This window comes from Dermatophagoides farinae, chromosome 8, assembly GCF_024713945.1.
Source record: "Dermatophagoides farinae isolate YC_2012a chromosome 8, ASM2471394v1, whole genome shotgun sequence".
Lineage (NCBI taxonomy): Eukaryota > Metazoa > Arthropoda > Arachnida > Sarcoptiformes > Pyroglyphidae > Dermatophagoides > Dermatophagoides farinae.
This window is the reverse complement of record NC_134684.1, coordinates 1,489,464-1,513,546: the sequence shown is the minus strand read 5'-3', so window position 1 is coordinate 1,513,546 and position 24,083 is coordinate 1,489,464. Positions and strand designations below refer to the sequence as shown.

The window sequence follows — 24,083 nt, the reverse complement described above, 5'->3', positions numbered from 1 at the left end:
AAAATTCGATTGTTATATATAATTGTAATAAACAATCCAAAAATGAAAATTTATTCTTATTTTTTGAAATGCTACAAGCCAAAGAAATTATCAACACTTTATGGCAACGACATTCAATCAATTTAATGGCATTAATATTCATGGCAACAGGAATGTTATTGAATTCATTGATGCTTTCGTTGACACATGAAAGAGTACCAATACAAATGAAACCATTACCAGATGTTGGATTTGATTTATTACCACGAATCGATGATTTAATCGTATTCTGTGAACTATATATAACTATACAGAATCTTTCATTTTTAATTGTTTTATTTTTCCATTTGGATCGTGAACGAATATTTCGTCGATTTACAATCATCACTGGATTAGCTTATATGGTACGATCATTATTTTTCCCCAGTACAACATTACCACCAAGTATTTGTAATTCTTGTTCACCAAAATTTTCATCCAACATTACTATTGGTGAATTTTCAATGGCAATCATCGATCGTATGGTTGAATTTTCACAAACATTTGGTTTTGTAACACAAAGAAAAATTAGTCTTTGTGGTGATCAAATATTTTCTGGCCATACAATCATTATCATTATGGTTCATTTATTTATCGATACCTATTATTATCCAGTAGCTTTAAATACTTATTATGGTGTTAAATGTGGATATTTTTTGGTGAAAACAATTCATTGGTTATTAAGTACTGTAGCCATAACAAGTTTGATCATATCACATCAACATTATACAATCGATATAATTGCAAGTGTTTATGTTTGTACACAAATTTTTTGGACTTATCATTCATTGTGTATGGAAAAAGAATTTTTTCAAAAATTAAAAACTACTACTACTACTCGTCGTTCTCATGTTAGCAGATTCAAGAATATTATTCTTGATCATACATTTAATGTCGATTCTGACGTCAATAATGATAATAATAATTCATCAAAAAATTTCATTAAATATTTCTGGTGGTGGCCATTATTTGTACATTTTGAGATTGAAAATCAATTACCATCATCATTGATGGATGATGAATAATCTTTTTAAAAAAATAATATTGTTAATTGTAGATATTTTAAAACAAACAAAAAAAACTTTTATTATGCAACAAGTAAAAAAAAAATAAAACAAAATGAAAATTATAACCATAATAACAATTACCCGAAAATGCCAAATACATTGTGGATTGTCTAAATGATCATCATCATATATATCGTGGATTAACATAGGAAAAACCTTCAAATTCATTGCCATTCAGGTTAGCAATTACTGATTTATCACTAGGTGTCATACTTAATTTTGCTTGTGTAAAATTTGGATCAAAATTTTCCACCAAACGATCATCTGTTATATGTGGTTTATATGGTGGTTGTATTTCTTTGTTTTTAATTTTAATCCAATCAATACGACGAAAGAATGGATGATCTTTGATTTTTATCTCATCATTGATACCGGAGCCAAGACGTTGTTGTGGATCTTTCACAAGGAAAGCTTTACATAAATCTTTTGCCTCTTTGGAAATGAATTTTGGATATAAAACATTATGATCAAGAATATTCTGAAATAATTCATCTTCATCTTCACCATCGAATGGTGCCTGACCGGTTAACATTTCGTACAGAAGGACACCGTATGACCACCTGTGAATCAATTGTATGAATTAATATTAAAAATGTACAAAATAGGCATTTTCATACATACCAATCAACAGATTTTGAATAAGGAATACTTTTAATGATTTCAGGAGCAATATAATCCGGTGTACCACAGAATGTATGTGCTGTTTTCGAACCGAAAATACCTTCTTTACACATACCAAAATCACCAATTTTTATATGTCCATCGGAATCAAGTAGAACATTATCCAATTTTAAATCACGATAAACAATACCACGTCCATGTAGGAAAAATAAACCGATTGCAATTTCGGCAGCATAAAAACAAGCAATAGGTTCTTTAAATTTACGGAATTTCTGTATCTGAAACATAAGATCACCACCGGTAACATATTCCATAACAAAATATAAACGTTCTCGGTCCTGAAAACAGGAATGTAATCCAAGCAAAAATGGCGGCTTATCATTCAAGGCGAGTACACGTTTTTCAATCATTGCACTTTCAATATCATCAGCCATGACAAGAACATCTTTTTTCAACACTTTGATTGCATACAATTGATCGGAAATTTTTTTCGATTCAGCTAACAATACTTTTCCAAAACTACCTTTTCCCAATATTTTCAATATATTAAATGAATCAAAACCATATAATTTGAAATCTTTATGTCTTGTAAGAGAATGGAATAAGGCATCTTTTGATGTATCATAACGATTGTTGTCATCATGATTTTTTTCAGAAACGGCTCTCCGTATTTGTTGTTCTTGTTGTACATTTATATGTAGCTTTTGTAGATAATCGATTAGATTCTCTCCAGGTGGTGGCAATGGTTCATTGTAATAGGCACCTTCTTCTTGATTCAACAGTTTATACCATCCTTCTACGGATTGTTTCATCAATTCCGATACACCAAATGATAATGAACCAATAAAATCATTACGTGATGTACGATCCCAATCCCAAACACTGATTAAAAGTCGTTTATCACGATCTTGTGGTCCAATCTCAATACAAATACGTTCATTCCATTCTGGATTCAATGTATTACGTATGATTTTTGTTTTATATTTTGTCATTGATGAACGATTATTGTTTAACGATTGTTGATTGCTTGATAAAAGTCTTACTTTAACATATGGATCCGATAGTCCATTTGGATCCATTATGCAAAGATTTTTTGCTTTTCGTATATCACAACAGATGACCATTTTGCTATCATTGTTAACATTAACACTAAGGTTTTTGTTGTTGTTTTCAAAATGAAAATCATTATTATCATTATTGTCATCATCGAATGTATTCACTTGAATTCTCAATTCAATACGGCCTCGTTTTTCTACTGCATCACATCCACATAGATTGGGAACATTTGAACGGCAACGTTTATGAAAATTCATTAAACATGATCGACATTGATAGCCTTGTTTATAAAGACCATAAAGCATAGAACCACAATGATCACAAAAAGTTGGTGTCGCATAGGTATGTAACTGAAATTGATGTACTTTACGTGGATCGGTATCGATAACTTTATCGGCACCAGGACATTTAAATGTGACCAATTCATGACATCGTTTATGTACAACTAGTGAGCAAACCTGTGTATTGAGTATGAATTTTTTTAATTATTAAAAAAAATATAATAGGAAAAATGAATCAAAAACAAAAAACCAAAATTACCTCACATTGATAGCCTTGTTTATTTAGAAAACCCCAAATAAATTCTCGACAATGACTGCAGAATGTTGGCTGTTTAAAGTAACGTGGATGAAATCGATGATCAAGAACTAATGAATATTCTTTCTTTTTGAATGCACCATTTCGTTGAAATGGACGCAAAGAATTTGAATTCCAACTATTAGTACTGCTACCATCATCAGATTCGGATGTTGTAAATTCCGATGTTAATGTATTTGATAATGATGATGATGGTGAATGATTACGATTATTAGACATTATATTCAATTGTCCTGTAAAACGATTTTAATGAGTAAAAATGAAAAAAAATGATAATGGATGAAAGGAAGTGAACAACAACAATAACAATAAAAATTGAATTATTATTGGTCCATTCGTTGAATTTGATTTGGCACTAAAGAAGAAAGAATACGAAAAGGAATTAAACAAAAAAAAATTATTATGATGATGATGGATTATAATACAGTGTTGAAAATCAGAGGAAAATATATTTTTTATATATGTTTATTTGTTGGTGACAAAAAGGAAATTGATCGACATCATCATCATTGGAAATAATAATAATTTTTTTTTTATTACGAATGAATGCATATACAAAACAACAGACAGAAACACATGCACATACACACGAACATAAATCTGTGATTTGATTCAATTCAATTCGATTCGATTCATCACAACATGCACAAACATCGACCAGAAAAAAAACCAGAAAACACTACACCATTGGGCCGTTATTATAAAATTTTGGTGCATGGAAAAAAAACATTCGCAGAAGAAGCTTTGATGATATATACACACACACTATTCGGTTTCACATTCGATAGTTGTTGTTGTTGTTGCTGTTGATGTTGATGATTGTCGACAAATTAGTGGCAGCCATCATCATCATCAACATCAACGACAACAACAACAACAATAAACGCCGATGATCATTTAAACAACAATAACATTCTAGAGGCTAAACGAAAAAAAAAATTGGTTGTCGTGGTGCGGCTCTAAATGATGCTTTTTATTGTGCGTGCGTTTGAAATCGCAGATATATATGCAAAAAAAAAATTTGAATGTAGAAGAATGGATGGACAACATCAATCAAACAATAATCTATAGGTCGAATTGGAAAATGATTTAGAGAGATTGGAGAATTCAAGGTTTTTGTCATTGATTTTCAACAAGAAAAAAAAAGAAAGAAAGAAAAGATTTTTTTTCTATTTTGATTGAATAACTGTTATTTTTATTAACATCAACTTCTTTTTTTTCAAACAAATCAATCAATCATCATCATTGTGCATGTGTATGTCTATGTTGCCAACCGAAATGAGCAGTATTATTATAAATTTTAATGACGAAATAAATCAAAAGAATTTAGTCATCATCCAGCATTATTCGATTCGGTTTGAACCACACATCATTGATGAATTGCATGCATGCATGCATGCATGGTGTGACGACAAAACTGACTTATTAAAATCTTGAAAGATTATCCATTATATTTGCCATTTCTCTCTCTCTCTCTCTTTTGAATGTTTCCAAATAAATCCGGAATCAAATTCGATTAATCACTTTGAAGGAGAAAAAAGCGTATAAACACACACAATGAAAAAAAAGGAAAAACTTTTTCGGGAATCGATATGTTTATTTAAAAAAATCAAAATTCACCAATTGAATATGTTAAATCTTATTGATGAATATATAAAAGAATTATTAAGAAACAAGGAAAAGAAAAAAAAGCCGATAAATCAATCGATCGATTTTTTTTTCATTTGAAAAATTCACCAATTCGTTTCGATCGATCAAATACACGAGATTGATGATGGTGAAATTGAGAAATAAATCATGATTCACTGCAGTGAACAAAAAAAAAAATTTCGCAATTCTGGTTTTTTTTTGCTGTCTTTCACTCACACCACATTTTTTATCTTGACATTCAAAAAAAAAAAAATCTAAAATCCTGTTGCTCAGTTTTGAAATATCACTGGTTAAAATTTATTTGACAACAAAAAAAAAATACATACACAAAAATCACATCACATCATATAAATCATGTGAAAAAAAACCATAACCACACACATAACCGAGGTACACATAAATCATCATAATTTTGATGACAAAAAAAAACAAACATAACACCTACACTCACACACGATATCACTTAAGGTCAATCTAAATAATGACGGTATTTCAACAAACAGAAAGAAAAATACAGAATTATAAACAAAAAAAAAAGAAACTCACCTGATTTTGATGATTTTAATAAAAAAATGAAAATTGATTGAAAAAACAATTGATGATTATTTGGACAAAATTATTGTCAATACCATATGATTTCAATGATAAATCCATTAAATCGAATTTAATTAAATGAAAAGGTCAAGTGAAGTTGAGTAGAATTTTTTTTTCTTTTGGTCCAATCGATAAAAAGAAGATGTGAGCATGTTGACGATGTTTTTTTCCAATGATGATGATCAAAAAAAAAATCAGCGTAAAACTGATGAATACACAACAGTGATGATGATTCAATATATCTTCTTATGGCTGTGATTGAGAAAAAAAAAATAACAAACTGGTCGTCTCGGTTACCTTGATGGCGGTGTTTGATTCAAAAAAACACAGACACACACACGCACATACATACATTTATGGGCATGCAACACATATTGATCATGTTTGTTTGTCTGTTGATTTGATAAGATTCAATGATAATGACGATGATGATCGATGTACTCGTTGTGTACATGTTTTTTTTTGTTTCTGTCATTGCAATATTTCATGTAAATCAAAAATTTCAATAATCATGATTCATGAATGATCATGATCAACACAACAATGTGATTAGTGGACAAAACATTCAAAAACAAAAAATGGGCAATATTTCGAATATTTTTTTTTTAATATCGATCATCTTCAACAGATGGCGTATGTATATTGTTTTCATATATTTAAAAAAAAATTCGAATCATTGTACACATGGGTATTATATATTGATGATCATATCAAAAAAATGAAATGATCCAAAATCAATCGATATTAAGTCTCAATTGGAATGTAAGGAATGTGTGTGTGTGTGTGTGTTGTTTAAGAAAAAAAAAAGTTTCAAGATTCATTATTCATTCCAGAATTTTTTTTTCATTATTATCATTGTTGTTGGAACCATTCACCACCATGCAGACACAAATGGTTTTTCTTTTTTTTCTTACTTTTTTGTTCACATTTTTCATCAAATATTTCTTCCACCATCCGCCCCCGTGTACAGATCTAAAGAAAAAAAAAATTGGGAGCCACCATACAAAAAAAAACTGAATCATTAAAAGAAAATGGGACGATACTTTTGATTTCAAATAAAAATTGTGTATGCTTGTGTGATATGAATTGTTTCCCACCCACAAATATTGTGAGAATTGACGAATCATGACGCCCGATTCATTCATTCATTCATTCAATCCATCCATCCATCCATCAACGAATGAATATAGGCTGATGATGATCATAGATAGATAGATAGATAGATAGTCATTCTCACCAATTTTATAAAGTCTAGATGTGTTTGCGCATACGAACAAAACAAAACAAAAAAATTTTCAATTGTGTAACACAATGACTTGTATATAACAGGAAAAAAAAAATACAAAACATTCATGATACACAAACAAACATACACACATACATAACAGTTACACAATTTACAAATATAGAGACAAACAACAACAACAACAACAAACGATTTGTGTCTCCACCCGTTTTGGTTACAACCCCAAAATTATATATATATATAACAAACAAGAACAAGAACAAGAAAAATGTTTCGTTACAGAAAATCGGAAATATTATTATTATTACTGTACACTGTTACTTACTTACTTACCTACCTACCTTCTTCTCCCTACTCCTTATCTATATATTTAGCTGATGTTGTGTGTATGAGTGTGTGTGTCCAGACTATAAATATATAGCCAATAGCGATACGATTTATTACCATTTTTTATTTTGATTCTTGTTTTCTCATCGAATGAATGAATGAATGAAAAAAATTTGATATTGTAAATTGTACAGTTACAAATTCACGCACACACACACACACACACACATAAACACACCCAAATCGGGATACATTATTCAATGCAAGAAAAAAAGTTTTTTTTTTGGACAAATACCCGCCTTTTTTTCACGATTACCATCTCTTGTATATTCAGTTATCATCATCATTATATGTTGAATGAATCGATTGGTCCGTTATTGTTATTGTTATTTTTATTATCAAGTTACCAATTTTCCAAGTTTTTTGAGCATGTTCCAAACAGATCAATGATTTTTTTTTGCTAATCAACACGCACAACTGGATTGTCATTTCAAAGTGAAAAGTGTTTCAGTGTGTGTGTGATGTATCGAAAATTTTGAATTTTTTTTTGTTTCAAAAATTATGGATAATAATAGCCATAATATTTTGGCCATAACTACTGATCATCATCATCATCGTAATCATCAAAGAAAATTATCTGCCGATATTGATTCAAATGATGAATCAATGATTATATCACCATTATCACAACCACCAGAATCATTATCATCATTATCATCATCATCATCACCGTCTTCAATTATGAAACGAAAATCATCATCATCATCATCAACATCACCATCGACTGCATTATTGATGGCTAATAATAATGATCGATATCAACGTACACCAAAATGTGCACGTTGTCGTAATCATGGTGTTGTATCGGCATTAAAAGGTCATAAAAGATTTTGCCGTTGGAAAGATTGTATGTGTGCAAAATGTACATTGATTGCCGAAAGACAACGGGTTATGGCTGCACAGGTAGCATTACGTCGTCAACAGGTAAATTTTTTTTTTGTTTTTTGTTTTTGGAAGGTAAAAATTTCATTGCCAGAAATAATAACACAAAATTCTATTGAAAATTCTAAAAAAAAAACAAACAGGCACAAGAAGAAAATGAAGCACATGAAATGGGAATCCTATACGGATGTCAAGATGGTCTGGTTGCTATGCATAAAGCTGGATTAACATTATCAGCAGCAATGGCACAATTAATGCAACATCAAACAACAGCAACAACAACAACAGCAACAGAATTGAAAGATATCGATCAAGGTGTTACATCAACAAATCTAATGATTACAAGCGGCGAACAAAATGAAGACAATGATGATGATGACGATGATGGGACATTTTTATCCATAACAAATGAAAATGAAAATGAAAATGAAGAAAAAATCAATGACCAATCATTGACAATGGCAGGTGATCATCATCAAGAGATTTTATCAGAACAAAATTCTCATCATCATCATCAGCATCGTCACCAACAACAACAACAACAACAATATGTTACAACTACGGCCAATATGACACAATCATTATCATCGTCTTCATCATCATCATCATCATCAGGTAAATATGTTTTTCACATAAATTTTTTTTTTCAATGAATGAAAAAAATGGAGGCTTGATGGATGATAAACATTTGTTATTGTTTTTTTTCTCAATCAATTTTGATTCGATTATGTGTTGGAAAGAGAAAAAAAACCACTGTTTCTTTGTCGATGAATGGATGTGTTTAATTCAATTTTGTTTTTCATTTCATTCGATGAAAATCCGTTGATAAAATCATTTTTTGTTCCATTTTTTTTATTATTTTTTTTTGATGGTTGAAAATATTTTCAATTGTTTAGGACCTAAACTTTAGGTTTCTAAATAATAATAATAATAATATCCAATCAATGTGCCACACACACACACACACACACACTGACAATGACAATTTTGGAAACCTGAAAAAAAAAATCGTAGATATACATCTGGTAACATTGCATTGTGTCTGCTAAACTGTATGTTTACTATTACAATCCACACACACTGATCTAAACATGTCAATAACAGACATTTAGAGAGTTTGATCCAAAATAGTAATAAAAAAAACCGGACCCGACCTTATTATTTCGGTGATTAAGTCGTAGTCGTTGTCGTCGTCATCGTCGTACTTAAGATTTATGTATGTGTGTGTGTCTAAGGATCTTGATGACGACAAACAATAGAATATGAGAGCGAAAAATTTCATATTTTCACATTTAACCAGAAACAATAAAATGAATGAAAATTGTTGGAAACTTTCAAGAAATCTCCATTTTCAAATTTTTTTTTTATTTGATCTCGTGTAAGACAAGCAATGGCTTAGCCGTTTAGAGAAGAAGAAAAAAAAATGTTTGACAAATTTGATCTAATTAAAATCGGAACATTTTTTTTTGAACCAAAAAGACCTCTGACCTCTGATGATGATGATGAATTTTTTTTTTCATTTTCATTCTCTTGTATTGATTGATTGATCAAGACAACAAATAGATGACAATAGTGGGTGAAGAAAAAAAAATAAACCAAAAATCGATCGATCGATCCATCGATGATGATGATGATGACAGCCACTTATAATATTGATTATCGACAAACAAACAAAAAAACTTTACGAATGAGGGCAAATCATCATTCAAAAATAAAACTTAAGATGAAAAGAAAATTTTTTTTGCAAAAACTATCCATTGATTTTGATTGATTTTTCTGTTGATTGATTCAAATCTTTTCGTGAGTGAATTAGTGTGAATGAATGGGAGTGACATTTTTACTTGAGTGTGTCGTAGAAAAAAAAAATTCTTTGACACTTCCTAAAAGTGACAATAACAACAACGACAACAACAACAACAACAAAAATCAACTTTGTCACCCAAAAAAAAAAAAAAAAAAAAATAAGGACTGGCAAATGACCAATGGTCATTGTTATGTTTGTTTCTTTGGGTTCCAGTTGAAACACTACCTACTACTTGTGTTACAAATAGGCAAAATGATAATAAAAATAAAAAGTTTCATCTTGCGTATGTCAAACGCAGAAAAAGAGATTGTTTGTGTGTGTGTGTGTGTGTCATTTCTAATTGTTACGAACACAACAACAACAATGTCTGCTTGAAACAATCATCATTATCATCATCAATACAGTAAATTTATTTGTATGTGTGTGTGTGTGTTTGAATATTTGAACACTGGAGAAGATCAATACAATCCATACATTTATGATTTTGATTTTACTTTTTGGAGTTTGAAATGTCAAAACCAAAAAAAAAAACGAAATCGTTCCAGAAAATATTATTATTATTATTATTATGAAAACACTAAATAGGCTTTTCCGGACCCAAACAATAGTTCCATTAACACACTCGTACACACATACACACACATCTTGATAAATCAGAAACAAACGTGCAAAAATACATTTTGCATTCATCAATTCAATTCAATTCGATTCATTCACATTCACATTTTATATTTACATCAATATTCACTCACTGTGTTTGTGTGTATGTGTGTGTTGTTTATTGTTACACACACACACAAACACACAAATAAAATTGGCTTAACAGCGAATCGAGACAAATCCATTTAGGATTTTTTTTTCAATTCAATAATTCAATATTGGTCTAACTTACCCCCGCCACCATCAGATAGAGTTTTTTTTTCGTTGTTTCGAAACAAATTCATTTGCAAACACGCTAAGCGATAAAAACCAAGAGCAAGAAAGAGAGAAAGCGTGAAAAAAAAACAAATTGAAGGTGTCGTATAGCCAGAAATATAGAGTGACGAATGTATAGATATATATTATTTAAATAATGGATCTATTTGTGTTGATCTACGAAGAAAAAAAACAACAACAAAAACAACAAAAAATAACAACAACAACAACAAACAAAAAAATATTTACATTTAAGGCAAAATGTTCGAATGATGATCATGCCACAAAAAAATGAAATGAAAAAAAAACATTTACACACAAAAAGCTCAAATTTGGTCAAAATGGCCCATTGTTTTCGAATGAACAAAAATAAGTTATATTTTAACCAAAACAACAACAACAAAATAATGCATTAAAAACAATCAATCAATCAATACAAAATGAAATGAAATAAAATGTGTGTGTGTGTGACCTATAGATTGATTTTTCATCTACTTTTTCAATACAAAAAATAATGCAAACACACGTGTGTGTGTGTGTGTTATTTTAAATTTTTAAAACATTTTCAAAGTGTATCATCATCATCATCATCATCACCATAATCGATGAATAAATGAATGAAAAATTGCAAAAATGAAATGGAAAAAAAATGTCAAATTCCATATTTTTCTACATTTTTATTTTCATTTATTCATTCGAAACGATAAATGAAACCAGTCCAAATATAAAACGCAGAAATAGAGAGTGAATAAATGAAAACTCATAAAACTGTCATTGTCACACAAACAAACAAACAAAAATATTCGAAGGTTCTGTGTTGATTCTGGAACACATACACACACACACACACACACACAACCGTGATAATAATTTCAAATATTAAATCCACAATAAAGAGAAAAAGAAGAGCGAGAGGCAAACAAAACAAAACAAAAAATTCCTTTCGAGTCAATTTAATACATCATCATGAATCCAATGATGATGATGATGATGGAGGGAAAAAAATTCTTTCTACCAAAAAAAAAAAAAAAAAAAAACTACAACCAGAGAAAATGAAAAATAGAAATATTTTAGCCAGAGAGAAAAAAAATGTATAGAATATTTTAATAATAACGGATCACACACACACATCCAAATACACACAATGAATAATAAAAAAAAACGAAATAGCCAAATCGAATCGCACACAGAATCGAAAAAAAAGTTGGATGCTTTTCCATATAGAAATGAATGAATGATGAAGCCGAGAATTATTATTATTATTATGACAATAACAGTGGTGGTGGGGGGAATTATGGTGGTGATGGTGGTGGTGATGGTGGTTATTTTCACACATCATATAAATGACAATGAAGTGAACAACAAAAAAAAAGTGAGAGATTAATCAAATTTAATTAAATTAATATAACACACCGATCGGATAAATAATGGAAATTGGAAATAATAATAATTGAGCGTGTCATTGGAATGTCAAACATTATTTGGGATTATGATTATGATTGGGGATGTTTGCAACCTTTTTTTTCTTGTTCGTTATTGAAATTTTTTTTTTGAATTTGACTTTTGTTTTTTCTTTTATTAATTCACAGCTACCACTATTGAAACAAAAGATGAATCAGCAGCAACGATAAATCAAACAACAACGACGATCATCGTCATCATCATCAACGATAAATGGAACAATCCGACGATTGGCAACAACAACAACGGCAAAAAGATCAGCAGCAGCAACAAATTTTTCTTCATCTTCTTCGACCAATGATATGATGATGATGATGATGACAAATGGTCGAAAAAAACAGGCACGTGTAGAGTCACAAAAACAGCAACAGCAGCAACAACAACAACAACTTCAGCAGCAACAGCAACAAGAATCGATGAATGTAATCAAAATATTGGAGAAAATATTTCCAAAAATCAATGATCATCATTTGGAAACAACATTGAACAATTGTAATGGTGATATATTGAAAACGATTGATGTATTGATACAAGAATCTTCATCACAAAATGATTTAACAAAATTTGATACTGAAACTATGATACAAAGAATGATGACGGTTAAAGTACCGGTTGAAACGGATTTTAGTGAAATACGTAAAAAATTTGGTTTGAATAAGAAAAAACCAAAAAATTCATTTGTACGACATAAAGCAAACTATGAAAAAGCAATGACAATACGTGGCCATAATCACCATAATCATAATCAACAGCAGCAACAGCATGAAATTGTTCCAATTGCCAAACAATTGTTTGAAACAAATTCATTAGACACAGGTTGCTTGCCGTCAGAATCATCGCATTTCGGTACACAGGATATCAATCAATTCATGTTCAATAATGGTGTTGAACCATTATCATTTTCAACAAAACAACAATATTCACCAATGACCAACAATAATCCACAATTGAATCCTGCATTGATGACAAATTTTAATGCCGATATACATCCACGTGGAATAGTCGATACTAATACGATACCATCATCGATCGGTGGTATTAATTTGAATGATTTGTCGATATTTCATCCCGTACCAGCACCACCACCACCACCGCCGCCACCACAATCATCATCATCATCATCGTCATCGCCAGCAACAGCCACAGCAGCAGCATCATCATCATTTTTTTCATCAAATCTAGCCAAATTGAATATGATGGATGATGGTAATAATTTACCATTACCAGCCACACCATCATCATCATCGTCATCATCATCATTACAATTACCGGCTATGACTAGACAAATATTTGATTCACTAGTAGGATATCGTAGCCTATTTGGTGGTTCAATACCAGGATTTTTTCCTACCACACCAAATTTAGCATCATCACTTCATGGTCTATTACCGAATGGTGGTAGTAAATCATTTTTTGATCAAATAAATAATCTAGATGAATTAACACAACAGCAACCAAAAACGTTTCAGCAACAACAACAACAACAAAGAACTACACCAACAACTGCAACAACAACAACAACAATGCCAACGACACAAGCTTTATCAATGAATATTCATCATCAGTTACAGAATGCTTTACATAATATTTGTGCATCCGGTATTGTTGCCGGTAATAATGGTGGATGGTATGGTAATATGATGATGGGTGCTACTACATCATCAACAGCGACATCGATTATGGGTACAAATAATAATAATAATAATAAAAACTCAACAACGGGTACCATGAACATAACAAATGTAAAGACCACCAACAACACTGAATTGGATTAACACTATCATTACAACATTAAATAGCCCTTTTTTTTATTTGATCAATTATATTAGATTCATTCATATAAACAAACAAATAGCAAACACCCACGCACACACACACAAACGCACACACACACGGACATATTATAACCTTTCACCTCTTGAATATTTGTAAATATTTAAACAAAGAAAAGAAGAAAAAAAATTAGAATTGAATGATGATTTTGTTCCAAAGAAAAATTCATTGATATCATTCATTCAAGGTACAAATAACACTTCAAAAAAAAAATTTTTAAATGGATCAATCAATAAATATTTGGTAATTGACACCTGGGAACTGAAATTTACAACAACAACAACAACAAAATGTGATGATCACACACATGTATTTTTTTTTGTTTATCTGTTTGCTGCATGACTTATAGGTCGTCCATTTTTTTTGACCTGATCGATTCACCTTTCAATAATCATCGACTTTAACTTTAATGTCTATATGGTTCAGCAAACAACAACGACAGTGACAATTGTATTATTTACATTTAATATGACCATAATAAAGATGTTTGTTTGTTCAGTTTGTATAGGTCGTATGGCCTGACAAACAAAATCGTATTCGATTCATTGATCAGTCAAAAAAATAAAATAAAATTTGATTATAATAAAAGAAGAAGGTCCGTTTTAGGTTTTGTGGGTTTTTTCTCTTTGTTCACACAAAATAAATTACTTATTGAACCGAATTGATCAAACCACGAAGCTCATTCATTCATTCATTTGTTTGTGGTTTATTGTTCACTAATTTTTTTTTTTGGTCGGTTGGTTAGTCGGTTGATTGAATTAATGACAATGAATAAGGGTAAGGATTATACACCTTATTATCCAAGAGAAAAAAAAAGACGACAAAGAAAGAAAAAAGTCGGCTAGTTTCTTCTTATTAATAAGAAGTTACCAAATTGATAAATCCAGATTTAAATACTGAACCAAATAATTGCAGAAAAAAAACACACACACACACACAGACCGACCGACCGAAAATAATGACAAAAACTTTATCTTGTCCTCATGTTGACAATAATATCGACATAATAGACAAGATTCAAAAAAAAAAAAAAATCATTGGATCCAATTGTTCATTGAATGAATGAATGAATGATAATATAGATATTTGATTTGAATATAAAAGAACAGAAAAAAAACGAAAATTTCAAAGTAAAATGAAGTAGAAAAAAAAATCCATAATTCAATTCACCAATGGAAATGTTCTTGTTTTGTTTTGTTTTTTTTTATTCTCGCCAACACTAATTGAATAATAATGTGTCTATATATGGCGTCGCTATCAATCAATCAATCAATCGATCGATCGATCGATTGATCGAACAATCGATGGGGTGAACAAAGACAAAAAAAAAATTGTTTTGTCATGTCAGAATTACGAAAACGAAAAAAAAAATGTAAATAATGATTGTAAATTATTTCAAAATTTGATGATGATGATGATGATTTTCTATAATAAGTCTGTATATGGATGATTGGATATGGATGTTATATGTTGTATGCAAATGTTTGGTTTGGACAATTTTTTTTGTTTATTTCAAATTTTAGTCTACAAAGAAAAAAAATCGACGGCTACTGCAAATAATTGCAAAGAAATCTTACAATCGATCGATAATAATTTTCGAGATTGAATAATTTCGTACAAAAAAAAAACAAACAAACAAATTACTGTTTCACTGAATTTGGCCAGAATTATTGAATTTTGTATTCGACAAAAAAAGAAAAGTTTTTTTTGTTTGTTTGTTTGTTTGTGTATATGCCAGACATTTATATTTATGTCCAGATCGTGTAGTCACATTGATGATGATGATGATAATGATGATGGTTGGTTGGTGGTGACGACAGGTATATTAACATAAAAATTTCATCAACTTTTCTTCTTCTTCATCATCATCATTTAATGATGATGATTTGGTTTTTTGGATATGAAGAATCATTCTATAATTCAAATCCAAATTCACAATAGAGAATTGAACACACACACAATGGAATTATGGAAATGAATTTTTTTTCTGTTCTTCTGTTTGACAATAACAATAAACAGAAACACATATCTATGTATATATATATATGGAAAAATGATCCATAACGAATATTCTGACAATATTCTGACAAGAATGACATTTATTCAAATTTGACAAAAATTGAAAATAGAAAATAAAAATAAAAAAAAACCAATGACATACACACATATATATTTGTAATTTATTATTATTAAAGAAAAAAAAATCAAATACAGATCACCAAAAATTCTAAGCTAACAAAACACCATTGTTATTTGGTCGATTGGTTGGCTGATCATCATCATCATCATCATCATTAACAATTTTTACGCTTGTCATTTATAGCATCCATTGTGTTTGGTTGTGTGTGTGTGTGTGTTATGGTTACGGTTAACTTAATATAATAACTATAAATGGATGTATATAACTAACCGATGATGATGATGATGATGAGGATGATGATGATAATAAACGCCAAAATTCGGATTCAATTTCTGATTTGGAACAAAATTCATTCAACCAAATAAATATAAAAAAAAGATGATGATGATGATGATGATGAAACAAACATAGAGAAAATGAAATGAAAATTAAATTTGAATCACAACAAATTTTTTTTTTCGTTGATTGAATCAATGAGAAGAAAGAATGGATGGGAATGAAAAAAAAACATGTTTTTGATATGTCATATTGTTCTGCGATTCATATTATTCTTGTATTTTACATCCTAGATCCTGATCGTGTGTGTGTGTGTGTGTGTGTCAACGAATGATTATCGAGTCTATCTATTACCTCCATCAACGTTTTTTTTGTTTGTTTGTTTTCAACACTCACACACACACTTTGGATTTGAAGTGAAAATGTCTAAATATTACGATTATTTATTTCGATTTTGATTTCGATTTCTACAATCGATTGATCTAGTGGAAAAAAAACAACAAACAACAACAACAACAACAACGAAAAAAATTTTCCTGATTGTTGAATCCAAAGAAAAGAGAATGACGATAAAGAGAGAATAAAAATGTAATTCAAATCAATTGAAGCAAACACTAACAACCAACGACGATGATGATGATCAACCATCCGTTAATAATTGACACAAAAAAATGGATAAATTGGGCCTTGCAAAAAAAAAAATTTTTTTTTTTATAAAACTTGACTCAAATAGAATGAAAAGAATAGGAAAAAAAAGTAGTAGATTTCAATGATCAACATGGGTACATTTTCTTTGTCTTGGTTTTCTGAACTGAATAAATACCCTGATTAGAAGAAATTTGACTATACTACAATGGTGATAGATATATCAATTGAAAGGAGAAAAAAATAACAATCGGTGGATCGATTATCCTGTTTTGATTTAAAACGAAACGAAACAAACCAAAATGATGATTTTCATTTCTGTATGGCCAGAAATCAATCAAATCGATAAAATCTGATTGATTTTCTAAAGATTATGGATATAGGTGATGACCGTGATGATGATGATGATGATCCAATTATAAATGTTATTTATTTTTTTTCTTTGTTCTTCAAGTGCAACTTTAACTTTTTCATTACAACAACATTGGCTGAAGGAGTTATTTGGTTATTTTTTGTTCGGTGGGTGAAATGAACAGAAAAAAAAAGAAATTCCAAATGCTAATTTTTAAGGTGTTTCAATGATCATTATATTTATTTATGTTGTTGCCAATCATTCAAGCGTTAACAAAGTTTATGTTTCGAAGAACAATATAAAAAAATTTTTTGCAACCTTTTATAACAATGGAGAAAAACGAAAAACCAAAGTTCTTTTCTTGGTGCAAGATGAATTGAATTGAATACCGAGAAAACAAAACAAAACTGAAAAAAAATATGGACTTGGGTGCCAAATACATCAGATTTTCTCTATAGAGAATTGAGCATCAAGAAAAAAAAAGAAATGAACGGCCCATGGCCAGTCAATAGTTTTGTTCAAGTGGATTCAATTTTTTTTTTTGTTGTGACCAGTGCAGAAAAAAAATATGAAAATGAAAACGAAAACGCAATACTAAATGCATACTCGATAATCACAACACGATTATTATTTCATTCATATGGTGATGATCATTATCCATCTAAATTTCAAAATACTGAAAAAAAGCAAGTTTGGTGCTACAAAGAAAGAAAGAATGAATGAAAAAAAAAGTTCAAAAGTTATCATAAATAACATACACAAGTGGTTCAGTTAATATAAATACAATTAGCAGTTGTTGTTGTTGTCGTTGTTGTTGTTGTTGTTGTTGTTATTATTATTCCAGTCACACTAATGAAAATTATTATTAGAGCCATATAGAAATGGATGAAAAAAATTTTTTTTTTCAAGTGGCCATATTATGATCAGATTAATTCAGATTGAAAATCCAAGTCATCAAATGTCAAATGGATCGATATATGTGATTTTGGATGACAAAAGAAAAAAGAGAGAGAGAGAGAGAAAAGAATGAAATGTGCGCTTTTCAAGTCTAAAACTAATAATATATACCTTTATATATATTGTCGAAGAATCAAATTTACTTTATTTTTTTCAAATCAAAAAAAAAAATCTCAAACAAACAAACAAACAGAAAAAAACGAACAAATTGAAAATGATTTAAATTCGTTCCGAGTTTAAAAAAAAAACAGAAAAGACACTTGAAATCATGGCTGTTTTTTATTGTTGTTGTTGTTGTTGAAAAATTGAAATCCCAAAAAAAAAAAATTTGTCCAACAAACAAAATAAAAAGACCCAAGGATCAAAGATGTGTGTGTGTGTGTGTATGTTTGTTTGTATTGATGATGATGATGGCAAGGGCCATTCATTGCATGAGAGAAATACAAATATATCGTATACACTCATCATACAGAATTTGTCAACATAGAAATCTTTTTATTATCGATATAATAACGGTATAGTATTGATTTCGTTTCGATTTGTTTATTTGAATCGGTAAATATATGGTGTGGTGGCGTGGAATATTTTTTTCTATTGCAAGAATAAACAACTCTTCACCACAACAACAGCAGTTTTTTACACCATTTGATGGACATTTTCCATCATGTTCGATTTTATATGATGTGAATGTAAATATTCAGTTTTTTCAATCAAAAAAAAAATTTTTGTTTTGTTTTGTTTCATAGAATCTTTTTTATTGCATAAAATTAATGGGGGAAAAAAAAATTTTAAATAATAAAAATAGAATTGCGTAAATAAGAAAAAAATAAATCAAAAATACACATAAGAAGAATATATAATTAGAAGATTCAACACACAAACACAGTGTTAAAATAATAATAATAAGAAAAGATTAATTAATAATCCACATGTAGTATTGATTTGAATATATTTGTTTGTTTGTTTCATATTATCAAGTACGTATTATATAGTAGCCTAGTATATATGTTTTTTCATCTATCGAATAGTTATATCTTCATTACATCACATGATAATTTTTTTTTCTTGCTCAAAAAAAATCAATAAATCATATCATCATTGAACTTTTGAATATGTTCGATGATATTTTTGATTAATATCGGTAATATAATAAGTACCGGCCATTAATGATGAAACATCACCAGTAGGTTCATATGGTGCAATATTATGTGTCTTTTCACGAAGATTCAATGTTTCTTCGAATTTTGTTGGTGGCACACGTTGTCGTTGTTGTAATCGTGGTTGAACATCGGTCAAACCTTTCATTAATCGTGATAATATTGCTTTATCTTTTGTTACACGTGCCGAAAACATTGATGCAGCCAAACCAGAACCATAGGAAAATAGCAAAAGGCGTTTGTCAGTTAGATTTTCCACTGAATCACTGAATAATGAGCAAGAATAAGAATTTAAGCAATCAATATGATGAGTACTGATAATACATACCTGAGAATAAAGGAAATAACACAAGCATAAAGGGATGCCGTATACATGTTACCAATTTCACGAGCCAACATTAAACTTGGATCAGTACGTTTGTTGAAATTCTCCGAACTCAATGTAAGCAACAATTTTTCCATTTCACGATCATTATACGATTCTTCCAGTTTAACATTCCTACAATAATAAGAAATCAGATAAATTTCTGTACTTGATATATTACTATTATTACAAACCTATATTTCTCTAATTTTGTATCGAATCGACTTGGATCATGTGCTTGTAAGCGAAGATTGTTGAGCAAATGCATACGTGCCACCGATTTTTGTACTAATTTACAATAAGGTGCATGAAAAATGATTCCATCAAAATGGCTTAATTCGATCATCGATTGTTGTTCAGAATGATTGTTATGGTTCAGCAATTCATCTCGATTACGATTGGCCTTATCGAAATATAAATTAAAACATTGATCCAATGCTTGTAGATAGCATTGATTAGATAATGGGCCATCAACGTATGGATATTCCGATGAGAGATCTGGCTTATAAAAATCATAAACATTGGCCATATAAGTGGAACGAACTTTACGATCCAAAACTATTGCTGCATTTGGCCCGATCAACATTGCAACGGCACCACATCCGCCTATGGTTGATTGATTTGAATAAAATAATCAGAAAATAAAAAATCACGATTTCAATGCGTGTGAACTTACCGGTAGGTCTAGCTGCACCGCTAGCATAAACAGCAATATCGGCCGCAACAACCAATGCATAACGTCCATCCCAACTACTTGATTCAATCCAATCGATTGCATGAAACAACGAAGCGGTACCACCATAACATGCATTCGTAGCATGGATACCTTCAATATCGGTATTTCCACTATCTTTAAACAAATCCATCAATACAGTTTTGATGCTTTTCGATTTATCAATAATCGTTTCGGTACCAATCATAAGGAAACCAATATCCACCGGTGAAATTTGATATTTTTTCAACAAACTTTCCGTAACCGTCAAACAAATTGATGATATATCTTCACGATCATCGGTGAAACCCATTTTTAATTGGCCAAGACCAATGGTATATTTACCTTTGGATACGCCATTAAATTCTTCTAAATCAGTTTGATCAACATATGATGATGGAAAATAAATGTCCATTGCAATGATGCCAACATTCTCTGGCCATTTACATCCATTCGTAGCTGCTGCTGATGATGATGATGATGATGTTCCATTTTGAATTTGATTCACAGGCATTTCGATTCGATTTATTTAATTTTATGACAATGATTTCAAAATACAATAGCAAATACAATTATATAATACGAAACGGTGTACAAAATGTTCAAAATCAGATGAAAACGATGGACTCTGTAAAATAAATAAAACAAAAAAATAAAAATAAACGAAATGTGAAAAAAGAATGAAAACAAGAAAAATTAATTTTCAAACACACACACACACACACACTGGACAAAATTGTCGCTGGTATTTATATATATACAAAATTCAAATCAAAATCTTTTTTTTCTTTCTTTCATTGATTTTTATGGAATTTCTTTATTGAGAACAACAAAAAAAATGGTAATAATCATCATTAAATGATCGATCAAATAGATCTTTAATTTACTCGACATTTATTTCTTTTTCTATTTTGTTTTGGCTGAAAAAAAGAATGAAATGAGGAAAAAAAAAGAAAAAATGTCAAAAAGAAATCATCACCGCTCGTATTCATACGAATGGAATGATTTCTGATGATGATGGTTAATTCTTTGCCGTAGTCGTCGTCGTCGTCGTCATAATGTACATGATGATGATGATCGTCAATAAATGGTAGAAAAAAAAATCACAACCAGATTTGGACTGATATGACGTCATCATCATCATCAAAAATCTCATATAAAATGAAATAAGTTTTTTTTTGTTGCACTAAATAATTATCACATGAAATGTGTGAGAAAAAAAATTTTTTTAAAAAAAACCAGGAACAAATACACACACAAAAAAATGAAAACCTAAAGAATTAAGATAAACTAATAATATAAAATATCCTTGATGATTCGGCAAAGCACAACAACATCAGATAAACAACATACACACACACACAATGAAAATTCATACCATAAGTATCATCAACATTTAATAATAATGTTAACAGATGATGATAATAATATGAAGAACATTACTTTTTTTTCTGGAACACGCACACACACTTGCACACACATTTACCACAATTGTGGTCAAACAAAAAAAAAAAATGATTCAAGATGGACAATCAATTTTTTTTTTTTGCAAAAGCTAGCCGTGTGTGTGGTGGTGATCTCCTTTTTCTCAAAATGATGTTGTTGTTGATGATGATGATTTTTTCATCATAAAAACTGAATTTTTATTGTATGCTATTTGATTTTTTCTTTCTTTCTTTTTTTTTCCTTGTATCCCCCCCACCTGTGTTCACATCATCATCATATTTATTAAACAACAACAACAACAACAAGTGCATCATGGTACACACACAGCAACTAGTTCATAACCAACAAGAGAGGGATAGAGAGAGAGAAAAAAAAATTGGAGAGGATAAAGCCAAAAAAAAAACTTGTAAACACACACACACACTATACTACAACAACAACAACTAATATTTGGATACCTTGTTTATTTTCTTCTTATGCATCTCATCTCTATCTATTTATTTATCTATCTATTTTGTTTACACCGGTAACAAAAAAAAAAAAAAAATAGGAAAAGAAAATAAAAAACCCGATTTGGCAGCCTTGATTACACACACATAACCAGTGTCATCTTCTCTCCTGAATTTATTTATTTATTTGGTTGGACATCACCGTCATAAGGGGATGATAATGATGGTGGTAATCGTACGATCTTTTTTTTAAGAAAAAAAACCAGTAAATAGCATCATCATCATCATCATAATATATATAATTCTTGAGAAAAAAAAATATAAAATGGAAAAAAATTTCTTAATTTTGAATGAGCCCAAAAGGCAAGAAAATCAAATAAAGACAAAAAAGTCGGTCGTTCAGTTGCTTAGGTCATATGATGATGGGCAAACTAGATTTTTTTTTTCATTTCTGATTTTTCTCGGTTATTAGACGTGGACTTTAAACAGCAACAGCAAATCGATTCGCCATTTTATAAACAATAATAATATATACATACACATAATTGGTTTATGTATGTATACAATTGATGGTGGATGGTGGTGGATGTTCGAAAGAGAACCTGTTCTCTTCTTTTTTTTTCATCATTTTGTTTTATATACATCATCCACGTTCTATTCGTTTGTAATCAGATCATCATAGACAAAACCGAAAAAAAGAAGAAGAAATGATGGCTGTAAAAAACATTGGCAAGATGAGTAGTATCCAATGCAAAATTTATTTATGTTTACTGAATTTTAAATGATATGGTTCATTTGATTCGATAAACAACAAACCTTGTGTGTATTTATTAAAAATTTAATTGCAATCAATTCTGTTATTTTATTAAAAAATACAAATAGAAAAATAGAAATATTACTTACCCAAATAGTAATTTTTTTTCCTAGAGAAATTAATGAAATGTGTGTGTGTTAATAAATATATACTATTAGTGATTGATGGTCATGACGTGTTTGTGTTGATGGATTCGAATCGGATGATGATGATGATGATCATGATCATCATCATCATGACTGTCTATATTGCATTGCCATGATTACCATTCAAATCATGATGATGACTAATAATAATTAAACAATTTATAATTGATCAGAATGAAATCGAATGATTATGAATGACTATAATAATGATATATATAGATTTACAATCTAAGAATCATCAAGAAAAAGAGAGTACAATACCAAAATTCTGAACAATATGGTTCTTGTTTGATTTTCAAAATTAATAATTTTAAGATTAAACGTTTTCACCGGCTTCTAGATATTGTTGTTGATTCTTAGATCTTTTGTTGTTGCACATTTGTTGTTGTTGTTGTTGTTATAATAGATTTACACAATAAACAATACAAATCCATCGCTAAAATCGAACAGCCGATTTTAATGACACAACATCTATGAATGTGTTTTGTCTTGAT

General features: G+C 29.8%; 5 protein-coding genes across 15 annotated transcripts; 3 read left to right on the top strand and 2 right to left on the bottom strand.

Moving 5' to 3' along the window:
- Positions 1-68: 68 nt before the first annotated feature.
- LOC124495892 (phosphatidylcholine:ceramide cholinephosphotransferase 1-like) lies at positions 69-1,085 on the top strand. Its single transcript, XM_047059331.2, has one exon. The coding sequence runs from the start codon at positions 69-71 to the stop codon at positions 1,041-1,043; it is 975 nt and encodes a 324-aa protein (XP_046915287.2). The 3' UTR covers positions 1,044-1,085.
- On the bottom strand, positions 1,079-19,400 carry LOC124495890 (calcium-dependent protein kinase C-like). Of its 7 annotated transcripts, XM_075733471.1 has the most exons (8): positions 18,613-19,400; positions 18,329-18,393; positions 18,151-18,242; positions 5,956-6,071; positions 5,556-5,855; positions 3,303-3,714; positions 1,707-3,220; positions 1,079-1,645 (listed from the first exon to the last, which is right to left on the bottom strand). In XM_075733471.1, the coding sequence occupies exons 6-8, from the start codon at positions 3,576-3,578 to the stop codon at positions 1,210-1,212; spliced, it is 2,226 nt and encodes a 741-aa protein (XP_075589586.1). In that variant the 5' UTR covers positions 3,579-3,714; positions 5,556-5,855; positions 5,956-6,071; positions 18,151-18,242; positions 18,329-18,393; positions 18,613-19,400; the 3' UTR covers positions 1,079-1,209. The 7 variants fall into 7 exon arrangements, with proteins under 7 accessions (XP_075589586.1, XP_075589585.1, XP_046915285.2 ...); XM_075733470.1 differs by lacking the exons at positions 5,956-6,071; positions 18,151-18,242; positions 18,329-18,393; positions 18,613-19,400 and adding exons at positions 10,815-11,014; positions 11,087-11,134; XM_047059329.2 differs by lacking the exons at positions 18,151-18,242; positions 18,329-18,393; positions 18,613-19,400 and having other exon boundaries at positions 5,556-6,065.
- LOC124495743 (doublesex- and mab-3-related transcription factor A2) lies at positions 7,753-9,028 on the top strand. Its single transcript, XM_075733443.1, has 3 exons — positions 7,753-8,160; positions 8,262-8,433; positions 9,015-9,028. Exons 1-3 carry the CDS (start codon positions 7,843-7,845, stop codon positions 9,026-9,028), a joined length of 504 nt encoding a protein of 167 aa, XP_075589558.1. The 5' UTR covers positions 7,753-7,842.
- LOC142597760 (uncharacterized) lies at positions 8,404-14,572 on the top strand. Its single transcript, XM_075733479.1, has 2 exons — positions 8,404-8,733; positions 12,427-14,572. The coding sequence occupies exon 2, from the start codon at positions 12,601-12,603 to the stop codon at positions 14,071-14,073; it is 1,473 nt and encodes a 490-aa protein (XP_075589594.1). The 5' UTR covers positions 8,404-8,733; positions 12,427-12,600; the 3' UTR covers positions 14,074-14,572.
- Hmgs (hydroxymethylglutaryl-CoA synthase) lies at positions 19,224-24,063 on the bottom strand. 5 transcript variants are annotated; one of them, XM_047058766.2, is made up of 6 exons: positions 23,851-24,063; positions 23,533-23,787; positions 20,699-21,362; positions 20,217-20,628; positions 19,987-20,157; positions 19,224-19,924 (listed from the first exon to the last, which is right to left on the bottom strand). In XM_047058766.2, exons 3-6 carry the CDS (start codon positions 21,246-21,248, stop codon positions 19,597-19,599), a joined length of 1,461 nt encoding a protein of 486 aa, XP_046914722.2. In that variant the 5' UTR covers positions 21,249-21,362; positions 23,533-23,787; positions 23,851-24,063; the 3' UTR covers positions 19,224-19,596. The 5 variants fall into 5 exon arrangements, with proteins under 5 accessions (XP_046914722.2, XP_046914723.2, XP_075589597.1 ...); XM_047058767.2 differs by having other exon boundaries at positions 23,533-23,729; positions 23,851-24,043; XM_075733482.1 differs by lacking the exons at positions 23,533-23,787; positions 23,851-24,063 and adding an exon at positions 21,462-22,638.
- Positions 24,064-24,083: the final 20 nt, after the last annotated feature.